The following is a 14,789-nucleotide window of genomic DNA, read 5'->3' on the forward strand; positions in this document are numbered from 1 at the left end:
TGAATTCCGATTAAAATTATTTTTTATTAAATTTATAAATCGGAAATACATATTAAGTCCTCTATGAAAGCAGGACCAATAGAACGCGATTGAAATTGTTTTTCGAGGTTTAGACAGTCTATATTGTTTGATATATTATATAATTATTAATCGTTTCTTATTGTTTCTTTTATCTTAAGTACAACTTTAGTGCTCGTGTGTTACAATATTGAAATATATGAAACATATATATGAAATATAATGAGGGAATGTTTAACAATAATCTAATATGTTTATATGTCTTCTGCAAGTATTCGATTCCTTGATTAATTTTTTAATATTTCTCGTTTATAACACGAGTATCTTTGCTAAGCTTTTTACACTAATATAATATGATTTACACTAACACACTATATATACTCAAAAGTTATATGTACGTTTTGTTTGTCTGCCAAAAGAATTATAGCCAATGACATTCATCTTTGGATTCCACTGACCTTAACCGTGTCTATAAATAAATAAACTGACATAATATCTATTTGACACAGTTAAATGTGTTTAAGAGAAAATATAGTTTTATAAACAAGAACAACAATGGATGAGAACCCATGATTAGTATTATTTAATTGTTGTATAATTATTGTTTGTGCATCTATATATTTATGAATTATATTACGAGTAGAGTATAAGAGTAATTTGATGTTTGACGAAATATTTCGAATTTCAAGTAATGCATATTATTCGATAAAAAGATTAGTAAGAGTACTTCTATATCGACACAGGGGTTCTCAATTCATCCTTCAAAATCTTCTCTTTAATTGGTTTTTTCGACTAGTTGATGAGATATGTTCTTAACCATTAATTTTTCTTTTTATTATTTCATATGAAAATATGTAGATCTATATTTTCTCTTAAAATTTTTTAATAAAAAGTTACAACTGATTCTACTGATAAAAGTGTTAGTAGAAAATTTGTTCAATTTCTAAACTATAGATGTCGCTTTATGTACTTCAGATTGGTTGAATTACAAAGTAGATTCCAAAGTAAGTTCACTTAGTCTATAAACTTTCGTTTAAGTTTCTTGTAAAAAAATTAATCAAGGAATTCAAAATGAATGCACTATGGTCTTTTTTCGCACTATATGATGTATTATATATCTGCTATTGTTTAATTTTTCACTGTTTATGCTTCTTGCAATTTTTCATGTTATAATATATACTTATACAATTTGATTGCTTAATTTCGAGAACATTTTATGCTTTAGAAGCATACGAGGTATATTATAATATTTACCTATATTGGATTTTCCGGAAAGTCCGTATTGATTCTTTTAAGTAAAATAAGACACCTTATATTTTAATGCAGTACTAAGAAATGTGACGGCTTTTGGAAAAATAGAATTTTCGAATTTTCCCATAAATGGTGAAAAATTATAAAAGAAAATGGCGTATAGTTGACTGAATAAAAACAAGTACATTAAAATATAAGATTTTTTATTTTGCTTAAGGATCAGAATGAACTTTTCAGACAACTCAATAAATTCATATCCTTAGAAATACTTGAAAATAGAAATACTAGAACGTTTTTATACATATAAGTTTGCAAAGCTAATCTTATTATATGTATAACGTTCTAATATATATATTAGTATTATTTGATATAATAATAATATATTTAATTATTATTATACATTTATAATATTTAAAATGAAATATTTTTCATAGTATATGTAAATTATACACGTCAGTGTACTAGGATGAATTTAGAATAGAAATATATACTTAATAAGTCATGAGGATATAAAAGAGACACATGGATAGTACGTTTCGTAAATGTAGTTTATTTACATAGTACTCTATATTACAATAAGCTATCTTAATATGAACGATCATGAATGGCAGTATATGAATGATCTCAGATGAAGGGAATGAGCATAAAGATTGCAATTACGAATGATAAAAAGATGGTAATCGGACAATCGTTACTTTTTTCAAGGGAAGGCGAATTAGAAAATCGTTCCGATGAATTTTTGATCTTCTCGTTGATTCTCAGTTGCACTGAATTTCCTTTGAGCTCTCCAATTTTGTATTTTATTTCTGTCACTTCTTGTATCCCAGTTTGCGTAAAGCCTTCAGGTCCACGTCGCCATAGTAGTCTTCACTATGAAATTTTTCATTCACAAAGTTATATTTTTTTTTCAATCCATTGAGGAATAGTAGGATATTCTATACTAAATTATGTATAACATAGACTAACTTCTAGGCAATTCAAAAATTAAACACCATTTTATTCTTGAATTTTCTTCTTGCATAGAATAGGTGAACCATACTTTTTTATCAATTTATCAAGGTTGTACTATATTTAATTTAAAGATAGTTAATTCCTAGTCCTTTATATGAAATCGAGTATTTCAAGAACAATATTCTATTACGTATTAAAATGTTACTCTATCATTGCCTGTACCCAATAAAAATGATCTTATAAGACTATTTGCAAGACCAGAACAGCTTAGTATGCAGATTAACATACCGAAAAAAAGAAATATTAACTTTCACGCGGAACTGGCCTTAAATTATAAACCAACTTCTATTTTTACGATTTTTAGAAACTTCTACTCCACCAAGAATGTTTGCCTGTTAAATGACTTACACTTAAGTATTACAAGACACAAACACACAAACATGAATTCCCATAAAGTTCTTTGTTATTTGTTTATTCATAAACAAACATGCAAGAGTTAGATTGACTTAGGAGGTATTGAACAAAAAGCGCTGCAAAAAACATCCATAACCCTTCGAGTGCTAAAGTTCAAATTCATGACATCGTGTGCAGAAATTCTGTAGCTTTGCCTGTTAGCCACCTTTGATGTCCATAGGCATTCAACACATACTTTATGGTAGTAAAGTACATACAATCAAAGGGCTAAATTATAAATGAAATTTCAGGTGATGAATGGTAGGGGCGTCAGAGATATGAAAAGTAACACAGTCTTTTCACGAGATTTTTCGTTTTATTGTACGAATTTTTCACATTACTTAAAAATCACACGGGCGAGTCTAGTTTACGCAAGCATGCTCGACCGAGGTCAAGAGCGTGACAGGACAGGGTCGAAATAAGTACAATCAAATTTGAAAACTCTGTGCACCAAAATTCTTAGCTCGAGTTTTTCCACGAAATTCAATCACCTCGTTCTCGTGTACGATGCACATCGCAATCACAGAGCTTTCTTTTTTATTCCTCATTCACGAACCGATCGTCTCACGATGGCTAAAAGAGTGTCAAGAGCAGGGATGAAGATAGTGAAGGGACAAATGATAACAGGCAAGAAAGAATAATAGAATAGAGAGCTTTACGAGAAATTACTAATGAGACGATACGATCGGAATGCCTCGATTAAATATCGTTAGTTTTCATCGAGACGCCAAGTGGCAACGAAGGCTACCCAAAAGGCATTGATAATAGACACTTTAGAGAGAATATTCGTAGATATCAATTTTCTCTGTTTCGATGAGGCGCAGTCAGTCTCTTAATTTCATATACATTTTTCAATGGATCCCCTCATCTAAATAGACAACTGATAAAAATAAAACAAGAAATAACACAGAAAATTAACACCCCACGAGCAATCGTTATCATTCTCCACGTTGCCGTGTCAGCAAGACGCAGCTTAAAACAAAATTCAAATTTCCCGCGGAATCGCTGCGTTCCCAGACTCGAGTCAAATCGTCGAACAAAAAAAAAAGTAATTGCCAATATCTTAGAATTTGGCTCGAATGGGAACGCGGATCTTGGCACTCTTGACTCTCGGTGTTACACATAATTCGAGGTATCGAACATTAGGACTGTTCACTCGAGAGATTGTATGTGTAGGTATGTGTGTGTATGTTGGTGTGTGTGTGTGACAGAAGAGAAAGAGCGAGAGAAAGAGAGAATGGGGTTCATGAGAGAAGATGGAGAGATGGAGAGAAGGGTAGTGTGAAGTCGCGAGAGAGAAAGAGAGAAGGGGGAAAGGAGAAAGATTGAGAGAGATTAGAGATTATTCCTGAACGGGTGTGTTGGGCCTCGCAGGTGTCGATGGGGGCCTCGGTTTGCCAGGGGACGGCTTCCTGGGTTCGCCTGAATTCTGAATTCCGGCAAGCAGCTCGCTCTTCCTGATGCTCTTTAGGTCCAAGTCACCGTAGTAATCCTCACTGTAAAGCAGAACCGGGAAAAATCCGGGGTTAGGACATGCGTGACGTGCTACCCGCCTCGCTCGTGCGTTTTTCGTGTCGAGTTAATCACGTGTTCGTGAATGGATGCCGCATACAGTATTTCCTCGCTATAGTCTCGTTGCTGTAGAGCAGGCTCCTCCCTCGACCTGCCTGCATCGCTGAACACCCCCACCATGTTTATTTCACTTGCTCTTTACAACAGAGCAGGCCTGGGGAAGTGGCAGTTCTCTTTCTTGAGTGAGAGAGAACTGTGTATTATTGGAAATTCATGAAATACACTATCGTGTGTAAGTAGTTGGACACAATTCCAGGGTATTGGAAATTCACGAAATACCTACACTTTTTTGTTTATACTAATTGTTATTAAGTGTTACTCTCGTCAGTATTTGTAAACCTTTTATCTGTGGTTTCAAGACAAAATGATCTGTCATATTTTTAAAAAATTCTAGTTAAGGTTTGAGTTGATATTTAGAATATAAAATCTGTATATTCAGAAACAAAGGGCACCAAAAGATTTTTTTCATCTAAAAATAAGGGTTCAAGGAGATGCAAGTTAACAGAAACATGTGACTTAGGTCATTTTGCCTTAGAGCGACAGATATAATCTTCTGAGATGAGGTTTGTAACCAAAACTATACCATAGTATTTTACTTGGTGTATTTTATATATTGTAATAATATGGAAGTGTCCAAATACTTATGCATGGTAGTGCATAGCTCCTGCTTCTATGCTAGCTAACTGTTAGCTAGTTGGAGAATCGGTTAACTGATGGTGGGGGTCGAACAGTACTGGCGGGGAAGAAGTTTGATAGTTCTGCTATACAGTATTGGCAGATGCCGAGACAAAATATCTTCCAGTGATGTCATAGAGTAGAAGAGTGGGGGTATCGTAAGCTATGCAGCCAAATACTGTATGGTATCCCCACTATTCTGAACTATGACGTCATTGACGACATTTTGTCCCAGCACCTGGCACCTGTTGCTATATTTCCTACAATCTGGAAATATTTAGAGTGTAATAGTTTTATCTGCACTGTGATTCAGAATTTTAGTATGAGATCAAAATGGGATACCATGAGTATCATTTGATCTCGAAAAAGTATCCCATGTTATAAACTTGTTGGTGAAGAATGAATCTATATCGAGGAAACACTGTAGTTTCTTTTTTAGCATGAATGAATCCGGACTTTGTCGCGAAATATAGTGTATAGAACTTTAAAAAATTTTTTGAAAATCTCTCAAGAAGGTCTTAATGGTTTCATGTACTATAAGTAGTACACATAGACGTATGAGTTTCGCTCCTTGATGTGATACAATAGTGAAATAGAATAGATCAGTAAAATATTTTGAATTAAATAAGATGATTTATTATTTGAATAATTTTTAATAAAACTTTAAATCATTTTACTGAAATAATGTCTAGCTCTGATGTTACATATGCACGATGTAATTTCAGTTTTAATAATTTTAAGTAGTGATATATGATTTTCCAGAAGTTTGTAAAAAATTATTTTATAGTGCAAATATACACATTTGAAACATATGAAAATTAAAATTTAGAGTTCAGAAAACAATTTAAACAGTCAATTTAGAAACTCTGTATCTTCTAACAAGTTACCTTTTAATTTGGGAAATTATTTCATGTTTCTCATTTTCAGAAAATTTAAAATATGCTAAATGTATTTCATATTTAATTTTATTATAATGTATTGTTCATAACAACTACTTCGCGACAAAATCCACATGCTAATTTTTATAAGATGACACCTTCATAGTACGAACGATAAATTAAGAGAACACATATGTTACATGCTTAAGTTGTTAATTAACATTATTAGAATTCCGAACCTTAAAAAAGAACTATGGATATTTTAAGCTTTAGAATGACTGTGATCACGAATTCATGTTCCTACTTAATAAATAAAAAAAAAAAAAGAGGAAAGACGAACAATCTTTTTGCCCACAAGTTTCATTTGCTTATATTTTATGCATCCAATTGAATCTAGCTGAGGGATTGGCTTTCATAAATAACTTAATTAAAATTGAAACATCATACTAAAGTTCAAGTTCATAATCAATTTTAAATTTTGTAATCTTCCTCAGAGCTACGTGAGAAATGGAATGAAATTGAAATATTTTTATCATCCCAACAACACGTTATCGAAGCATTAATTTTCATACACGTTATTCCTGTCTTCAAGGGACATTATGTAAATATAGTGTTACGAACATTTGGACGATGTTACGCAAAACCTATCAGCCCAGTATGAGAGCAAGGTGTATCAGAAATATCCTCTTAATTGCGTCACGTGAAAAAGAAAGATTTCACGAAGTTTCAAAGCGTGCCTTAACGTGGGACCAGAATTTTAAAGACCGCAATCGAACTCGGACTATACATAATACCTGGTTTATCCAGAATTCGTGTTTACGTAACATCTGGTCGCAAACTTTCCCGACACGTTTAAATTTATATGACTTTCTTTATTGTTTGTGTTAATAATATTAATTAATGTTCAGATACGAAGGAAAGGTATAGGAAAGTTGGGGCGTTTTTCTAAAAGAAATAGCAGCATTTCACTTCAATTAAATTGAAACACAGGTCTAACCAGTGTTTCTAAAATGAGTACTACAAAAGTAATTAAAACAATATTTTTAGAAAGAGTATCCAAGTTCATAACATCCTGCTTTGTAGAATTTTCTGTGTAATTAAATTTCGCGGATGGAGAACTAATGTCTCTTTATCTACTTATAAGTAAGAAACCAAAGTCTTCTTTATCAATCATCCTTAGGAAAAGGGTATTCCTATATAGAAGTATGAAAGTATAGAATATTTTTGAAATCTCATGAAATAAAAATTACTTCAGCTATCCATTTGACATGTTGTTCACATACATTTATACATAGTTATTTTGCATGAATTTTTTCATAAGAAAATACTTCATAAATTACAGAAATGAGATATTGTAAATGTAGTGTAAAAAAGTATCTTTGTTTCACATGGTTTAGGTTCTTCCAGTCATCTAACACAAATCATCCAACAAAAATAAACACAAATTGTAAAAATTGATAAAATGGCAACATATAAAGAGAAGATACATGTGATCTGTTTGCTGAAATCTTTTATTTTAGTACTTCAAAGAAATACCTGTATATTAAGTCATCTTAGAGACCTTATCTCTCCACAATCTTATTACAGATCTTAATACTCCAAAAAGATACCTACTTTATAATACCTTACAATATTAAATTTCAAGTCGATCTGCCCACTACTTCTAGAAAATATTTAAATCTTGAAATTACAATTACAAACAAGAAGATAGAAATATGGTCAACTATCTATAACTCCATTATCTCTCCAAATCTCAACAAATATAAACATTTCGTGAAGACTTAAAGCCACCAAAAACTAGATTTTAAGTTCCATGTAAGAATACCCCCTCGAGGAATTGTCTATCAGCTACAGCAAAAAAAAAGAACAAAATGGCACTCACCATCCAGGAACGTCTTCAGGGTCCTCGCAGGCGCCGCTGCCGTCAGCGTCGCCGATCTTGAAGACGGTTCCAATCGGGCAACCGTACTCCCTGGCGATGCCTTCGAGACATATGTAATACTTTCTGCAGTCCTCGGGATGGGCGTGTCTGCTGAAGCTGCCGGATGCTCCGCTCACTTCGCCCGCAGCCGGACACGTGAAACCTCCTGCGACCTCTGCGCAATGCAACAAACACGCAGAACACGATGAGATTGGAGAAGAGAAAGAGAGAGGCGCTCCGTCGTGAGCCCCTTGACAATTGCTCGCGGGGACAGACGGATGTGAGTCGGTGAATGGTAAAATCAGGGTTCGGCTTTGAATTCTGCCGCACGATTGGCGATACACCAGCGGTGGTGAAGAAACACAGGATGTACGTGGGGATCATTGTCACGTATCGGCAATCGAATGTGTAGAATGAATGGACAATATGCAGGGAGACTTCACGAGCAGTAATTAGCCTTTTGAAGGAGATTGGCAAGTATTTGCACGTTTAGCTTTTTTTTTTAAATGCATAATTGGGAAAGATGGAATGTAAACTCTTGGGGAGGTATTCCTTAGGAGATTCCTTATTGTCTGTGGTTTTCTATTTGTTTGAATATTTCTTAAATGAATTTAATTAATTTACAAGATAAATACTTTTATTCTATTTGATCTTGAAAAAATTCTTCCTTCAAGAGGCTAGTCTGTAGAGAATGAATGTTTCATGATGTGTTCTTCTAGTCTTCGTTTCTAATAAGGATGTAGAGAGTGTTAGAAGTGAAATAGTTACGTAGATGCAAGGTGATCGTAGTTTTAGATCGTGAAGATTGAAATTAGGTTGAGTAGTGAGGGATAAGTGGTGATGAAAGGAAATGCGTATTTTGTAATTATTATTCTACCATTTCCAGTAGATTCTACTTAATAACCTTAGTTTGAAGTGAGACTGCTCTAAATTATTTATCTATTAATGTCATAGTGTTTTCTTTGTTCATTGGAAAATTAACTCAGTTCAATAAACACCTAAAATATGTATGAAAAGTGTCTGAGTTGGAGCTTATTCTACTGTCTTCACTGAATCTGACCAGGTTAGTCTACAGTAGAATAAGTTCCAAGTCGGACACATTTCACGCAAATTTTTAGCGTTTCTTCAACAATTAACCCTAAAACGTATTTTTATCATCTTTTATTTTTCTCTTATTTTAGAGTATAGAATCTCCTTTAAAAGAAAGTAGAAACTTCTTAAAATTTCTAACATCTGTTCAACATCCTGTATAATTTATTTCATTCATCGTAATGAATAGTGTGGTAGTCAAAACATTAAAAGCTATATTTGTGTGTCTACTAACTAGTAACTGGCCTTACTTAAGCTGCTTGAAAAAATAAGCAAGAATCAGTAGATCTGTAGAATATTATTAAAACTTTGAATAATATACATCACTTTACATTTAATGCGTCATGTTACGATGCCACTTCTTTCTCAAATTTAAACGAGGCACTAACTTTAACTTTCCTATTAATCTATAATTCTAGATTACCTTCTACAAAGCAACTAAAATGAAAGTATCTATAAAAGTAATCCAATAATTTCTCGTTCTGAGCTTCCCGATATCTCATAGAACTTTTATCGAATTATTCAAAGCAACCTACCTTTGCTATCATATATTTTCATTTATATCTCCGAAAAGAGAAAAATGAGTTATCACATGATAACTTTACTAATATAACTAATTGCCAGTTCACATGAACTAGCAACGAGTTGTAAAGTCATGTCGAGTAAAGACTGCATATAAAATTGAAATTTATTACTGCTAGAGGGGATTCAAGGCATGCAAAAATTCCATTAACTTCTTCGACTGTTGGGTATTGGCGCACGTACCTTCGTTCTTGCATTCAGGTACTTGGTCCGCCCACATACAGACTCTAGCTTCGCGATCGTAGGCGAGCCCAGGGCTGCACTGGTACCTGGAGGCTTCTCCGTTCCAGCAGTTCCAGAACACGTCGCATTTCTTGTCGTCGGCGAAGATACCGTAGAGACGGGGGCAATGCGGCGTGCTGACAGGCGGTTCGAGCTGTGTCCTCTCGCCACAGTCAACGTTGTGGAGGTAGTCACAGTTTTCGGTGAGGAACTTGCTGTCGCTCGCGTCGAACGCGAGACCATTACCGCAGGTTTTCAATTCCGCGACGTTATTGTCACATTTCCAGTATTTGTCGCAGGATATGTGATGGGGGTAGAATCCAAAGTCGTCTGGACATTTGAACGATTCTTGGGCGCTGGTGCCTGCAATCGTAATGATACATATGTTAGTGTCTCTATAAAATGAATACAATGAACAATAGTATTTCATATTATTGTTATGGTATTTATTATTACAAACTGCAGTATAATAGAATTGGGGTGTTTGTTCATATTTCTATGTCCATCACAATTTCTGTGTCTTCAGAATGGGTTAAAATTAATTACAAAGAAAGAACTTTTATGTATAAATTGAGGAATTATTTTATTATTTATATTTATTTATTGATGTGTGAGATAAAAGAAGTATTACGTTTATAGTAAAAGTCTTTTTTTATAAATGATTTTAATCCTAAGCCACAGCTTAGGATTCTACTTTATTAGCAAGGAGATTTCGTGTTAATTTTGGAAAATTCAAATTTAATAAGTAACTGAGGACAGTTTTATATTCGTGGTAACGAAAGTACTCGATTCATGCAGCGTAATGAAATATGATTTCTGTACTGACTGAGAAAGACAACTTTTTAATCGTATCATTGCCTGCACTATATATGGTACTCGTAAACGCGTGAATTCGAAACTCCTGAAGCGATAATATAGTGAAATTATTAATGACTGGAAGAAAGTTCAAATTGGGTTTTAATGAGCCAAGAATGGTGATTAATGATACACAGACCAGGATCAAATTTTCATCATGAGTGACAGTAGGTGTAAGAGTTGGCCAAGGAAATGCAATTTCTCTTGAATACTGAAATGAAAGTTCAAGTTGGCTTCCGGCAGACAATTGTAAAAGTCATCTCCATAATATAACAGGGGACGAAAAAGTGCAACGAGTTTAGCATTTTTAGCGGATACTTTCGTAATAAGAAGATGAACAAAAAAGTTTGCTCTGGCTGATGGCGCAAGGGAGACTAAGGCGTCTTTATGATAATAAGATGTATGGGAAAGTTTAACTTCCAAAAACTGTATCAGTGCATAACAGATGGGTTGCATAAATGGAGTTTGCTTTCGACAAGTTCGCTGTTTTTTAAACTTGTTAGGAGCTATATAAATCTTGCTTACTACAATGTTAATGGTACCCATATTTGGAGGGAAACTATTAAATGTGTAACAAGAGTGAACATAAATGTTAAGTACTATGTCGAAGCAAAAGGAATTAATAAAATATTTTTTATTTTCTTATTTATATTTTAAAAGAAATAAGAATGAAAAAAATTCTTTAGTTTAATTAATTATATCGAATAAAATACTGGGTGATCTTGAGCTTGGGAAACTGTATGCAAAATATCTTAAATTATTGTATAATATACCTACATGTAATATTCGAATGGAATATTATTTATTAAATCGCAAGATAAAATAAAAAATTCTTTAATAACCAGTGATCAAATAATGAAACAATACTGATAGAAAAAATAATTTTCCTTTTTAAATTAACTTATTTGATTGGGATTTTATTATTGTAAAAGAATCAAATAAAATAGGCAACCAATTTGAAGAGATTGAAGAAAGCACAGCAATTCATTTAATTATATATTCTTTCATTAAAATAGAACTCAAGGAAAGCTTTTATTGCGGTCGTGGTTTTTAATGTTTATAGGAAGACTCAAACCTATCAATTTCGTTAAACACCAATCATTGAATAGTATATTTCGTGTTGAATTTATCCAATCCCGACCAGACTTCAGATGATAGCGATTCTCAGGAAAAAAAATGTCTTCTGCGGTTACACCAAGTACAACATTTAATCGTATCAGGAATGGCGGTAATCGTGTTCAATTTTGCCAGATATTACCAGATATAACTTGACGAGAAAATTAGATAATAAAATTAACTATCGACCTCAAAATGGCGCCCCTGCATTATTGCAAATACCCTTTGTTCCCTCAGAGAGGAATGGAAGAGGTGTCTATTCGTTTAGCGTTTCATTATCAGCCCCCATACGGAATTCTAATCGCGTGTCGTTCCTTTGCTCGTGTTTGTCAATTACGCCTAATAACGTGTTATTCTTTTTTCGCGGCGTATGATGTCTGAATAACCTAAACGTCTTATGTAAGGACACAAACTGACTTTCGCCAGGCGCTTTCACTTTGGGCCTAGAGCCAGGCTGAGCTACCAGCAGCCGCAACACCAATACGGTTCGTGACTGGGCCCTTCCAGCATCCCGTTCACTCGCCTCTACACGCGTTTTCTGTTGTGTGGTCCCTCTCCGTCTCGCTCTTTCTCTCTGGGACATGCATTCACGCACACGTTCCCGAACACCTGGTATACGTTTCGTGCACGCTCGCGACCCTCCCGAGCGTTGTGTTCACTTTCATTTTTACTCGGGACCGGTCCCGCTATCAAAAGTCCCCCCTCGATTTTGACAAAGCTGCCTCGTAATCGTACCCGATCTATTTCTTACGAGACGATGCATTATTTCCTGTCTACGAGTCCTGGGATATTTTTATCCCTCGGCGTCGGTGGTCGGTGATAAAAAGAAGGGTCAAGATCTGGGCCAAGGTTATCCTGTTGCGTCGAAGGAAGCCTCGGGAAGGGAGGAAAAAGAAGGCAAATGCGGGAAGGTTTCTCTTCGCGCGGAAACTGAATACGCCTTTCGATCTCGTTTCGCGGATCGTTCAGGGGAGCGTGAAAAGTAGACGCGATTTCAGATAAAGCGGGTCACCGCTGCTGACGAATTGGTTGGAGAGTGAGGATGTAGGGACTTTTTTGGGACATCTTGTTTTGAAAGCTTTTTTATATGTTAGGATTCAATTTTTTGAGTGTAATAAGGACTTCGATTTGGGTATTTGTCCATATTTCTGTATTCGTATCTAATTCTGTGTCTTTGGATTAAAATCATTTTTATTAAAAGTGTGATACCTTTTTTTAAACTTACATATTAAAAAGTAAACATAAATGAGAAAGATAATTTCTCAGTTTACGTAAAATTCTCTTTTTTTGTAAATGATTTTAATTTGTAGGCACATAATTAGGTACGGACAAATAAATATGGACAAGTATTATATGTGAGCATGTGAAACTCTCAGAAGTGGAATTAATTAAGTTTTATAAAGTCATAGTTCAAACGATTTATGACGTTATAGCCTTAATAAAATTGGAGAAACAGTAAGTGTATTGTAATTTCATATGCTGGCTTTTTAAGAGAAAATTGTTTATGAATTTAAAAATGAATAAAATTGACGGCTTTATGAACAGTATTTTGTGAAATTTGTAAACCTAGGAAATCTAGGTGAAGTAGAAAGTGGAATATATTAGTTCAGCTTCTGGGAGGTTCTCAGGTGAACTAGATTTGATGAGCATATTTTCGCAAAGGAATTTCAATCAACTTATAAAGGTGTTATACTACACAGGGCCGTATGGTGAACCAGTTCTTATCCTTTTGTTCTATCGTACGCCTTACGTTGATCATACAGATCTACTCAAAAGAATACACTTTACAGCTTGCGAATTATACTAAACACTCCTGATCAAATCGAGTAAAAGTTGTGCACTTAGAATCTTAGCAAAGAAAGGACTTCCACGTTTTCGAAAATTGCGTAGACCATTCGAAACCTTCCGAACTCAAAAGTGAACTAAAACAATAACGACGTATCATTAATTCTTTAATGTCTTTCGTATCAAAACAAGATTGCCAAAATCCATCAGGGATATTGCAGGCTTGCTCAAAGAACATCGACTGTTCGTCAAATACGAAACAGTACCACGCACGGTCTCGTTTTTCCCATCTCAATCGCAGGAACGCGCGAGCGTTACTTTTATTCTGAAAATCGCGACGAGAGAAGAGGTGCACTCTGTGATCCACACGCGTATGTCACACACTTATGTCCTCCACTTCCGACAAACCGATCCTCGAGTCGACACTTTCCTCCCCCGTCTGTTCTTCTCGACAATACCTGATCCCATAAACGCGGCCTGTCCCCCGATCCTCCCCTTCTGTCCACGTATATTTCGGGTACGTACCGGCGATCAGAATGGCGGCTATCACGTAGTACGTCCTCATGGTTACGAGTTCGTGTATCCTCCCGCGTGGTTTGATCGAGTTACGATGCCTCGAGGTGTACGGTTCGAAGAGGACAAAAAAGGTTTAAAAAAAAAAAAAAATACTATCACTTTTGCGGCACAGGCTCCACTGCGCAGAGAGAACTCTGTGTTTGCGCCCTGACGTTCTCCACCTTTATATAAGTCATTGGTCACGTGTTGTTCCTCTTCCACCTCCTGGTGAACCTCCTTCTCTTCTCGTCACTTCAAGAAGAGGTACTATGTACCTCGCTACGTTTCTTCTCTCCCTCCCCTCGATCCTCTCTCTCTCGCTCTGTCTCTCTTTCTCTCTTTTTCGTCTCGCACCGATCTCTCCCTTTCTTTTTCTTTATTCTTCTCCGCTGAAAATGCCATCCAAAGACCTAACCGAGGCCCGGTAATAACGTCCCCTCTTGCTCTTCCCATCGACTTTTTCCTCTCCCTCGCTCCGTTGCATTGCCTTAAATGCTAAAATCATTTTTAGTCCCCATATCGTCTGCCACGACCGTTCGGCTTCCTTTTTCACTCGGTTTTTGTTCTGGACGGTGTTCGAATACCCGCGGGACCAGTTTCGATGCTGGCTGGTTTTCACACGGTCCACCTGAACATCCACTTTTCGACTTTTGACGAAGCCAGCCACTTTGTCTCTTCCGTTTACGAGGAATCGGGGACTCTTAGAGACGCAGTGTTATGTGTATCCTGATTAGATGATTTTGGTTGAGTGTTGGCGGTTTGAGAGCTTCTTTACTTTGGGGAGATATTCAGGATTGGTGCAAACGAAATTGTTAATTAGAATGGTCTTATATTAGTATTTTCTGTAGCGTCGATTTTTGTACGAG

The 14,789-nt window shown here is 35.3% G+C and overlaps 1 protein-coding gene across 2 annotated transcripts; it reads right to left on the reverse strand.

Moving 5' to 3' along the window:
• Positions 1–1,805: 1,805 nt before the first annotated feature.
• On the reverse strand, positions 1,806–14,336 carry Gasp (Chitin binding Peritrophin-A domain-containing protein Gasp). Of its 2 annotated transcripts, none has more exons than XM_076376125.1 (4): positions 13,894–14,336; positions 9,574–9,975; positions 7,681–7,894; positions 1,806–2,139 (listed from the first exon to the last, which is right to left on the reverse strand). In XM_076376125.1, exons 1-4 carry the CDS (start codon positions 13,931–13,933, stop codon positions 2,079–2,081), a joined length of 717 nt encoding a protein of 238 aa, XP_076232240.1. In that variant the 5' UTR covers positions 13,934–14,336; the 3' UTR covers positions 1,806–2,078. The 2 variants fall into 2 exon arrangements, with proteins under 2 accessions (XP_076232240.1, XP_076232239.1); XM_076376124.1 differs by lacking the exon at positions 1,806–2,139 and adding an exon at positions 2,970–4,169.
• Between the last annotated feature and the right edge of the window lie 453 nt (positions 14,337–14,789).

Source organism: Calliopsis andreniformis, chromosome 4 (assembly GCF_051401765.1).
Source record: "Calliopsis andreniformis isolate RMS-2024a chromosome 4, iyCalAndr_principal, whole genome shotgun sequence".
Taxonomy (NCBI): Eukaryota; Metazoa; Arthropoda; class Insecta; order Hymenoptera; family Andrenidae; genus Calliopsis; species Calliopsis andreniformis.

Coding starts and splice junctions, on each gene's coding strand:
- Gasp (XM_076376124.1), bottom strand. CDS start 13,933: ATGAGGACGTACTACGTGATAGCCGCCATTCTGATCGCCG. Junction 9,976..13,893: donor AGCCGCCATTCTGATCGCCG/GTACGTACCCGA, acceptor TTACGATTGCAG/GCACCAGCGCCCAAGAATCG. Junction 4,170..7,680: donor CCTGAAGACGTTCCTGGATG/GTGAGTGCCATT, acceptor TCTGCTTTACAG/TGAGGATTACTACGGTGACT.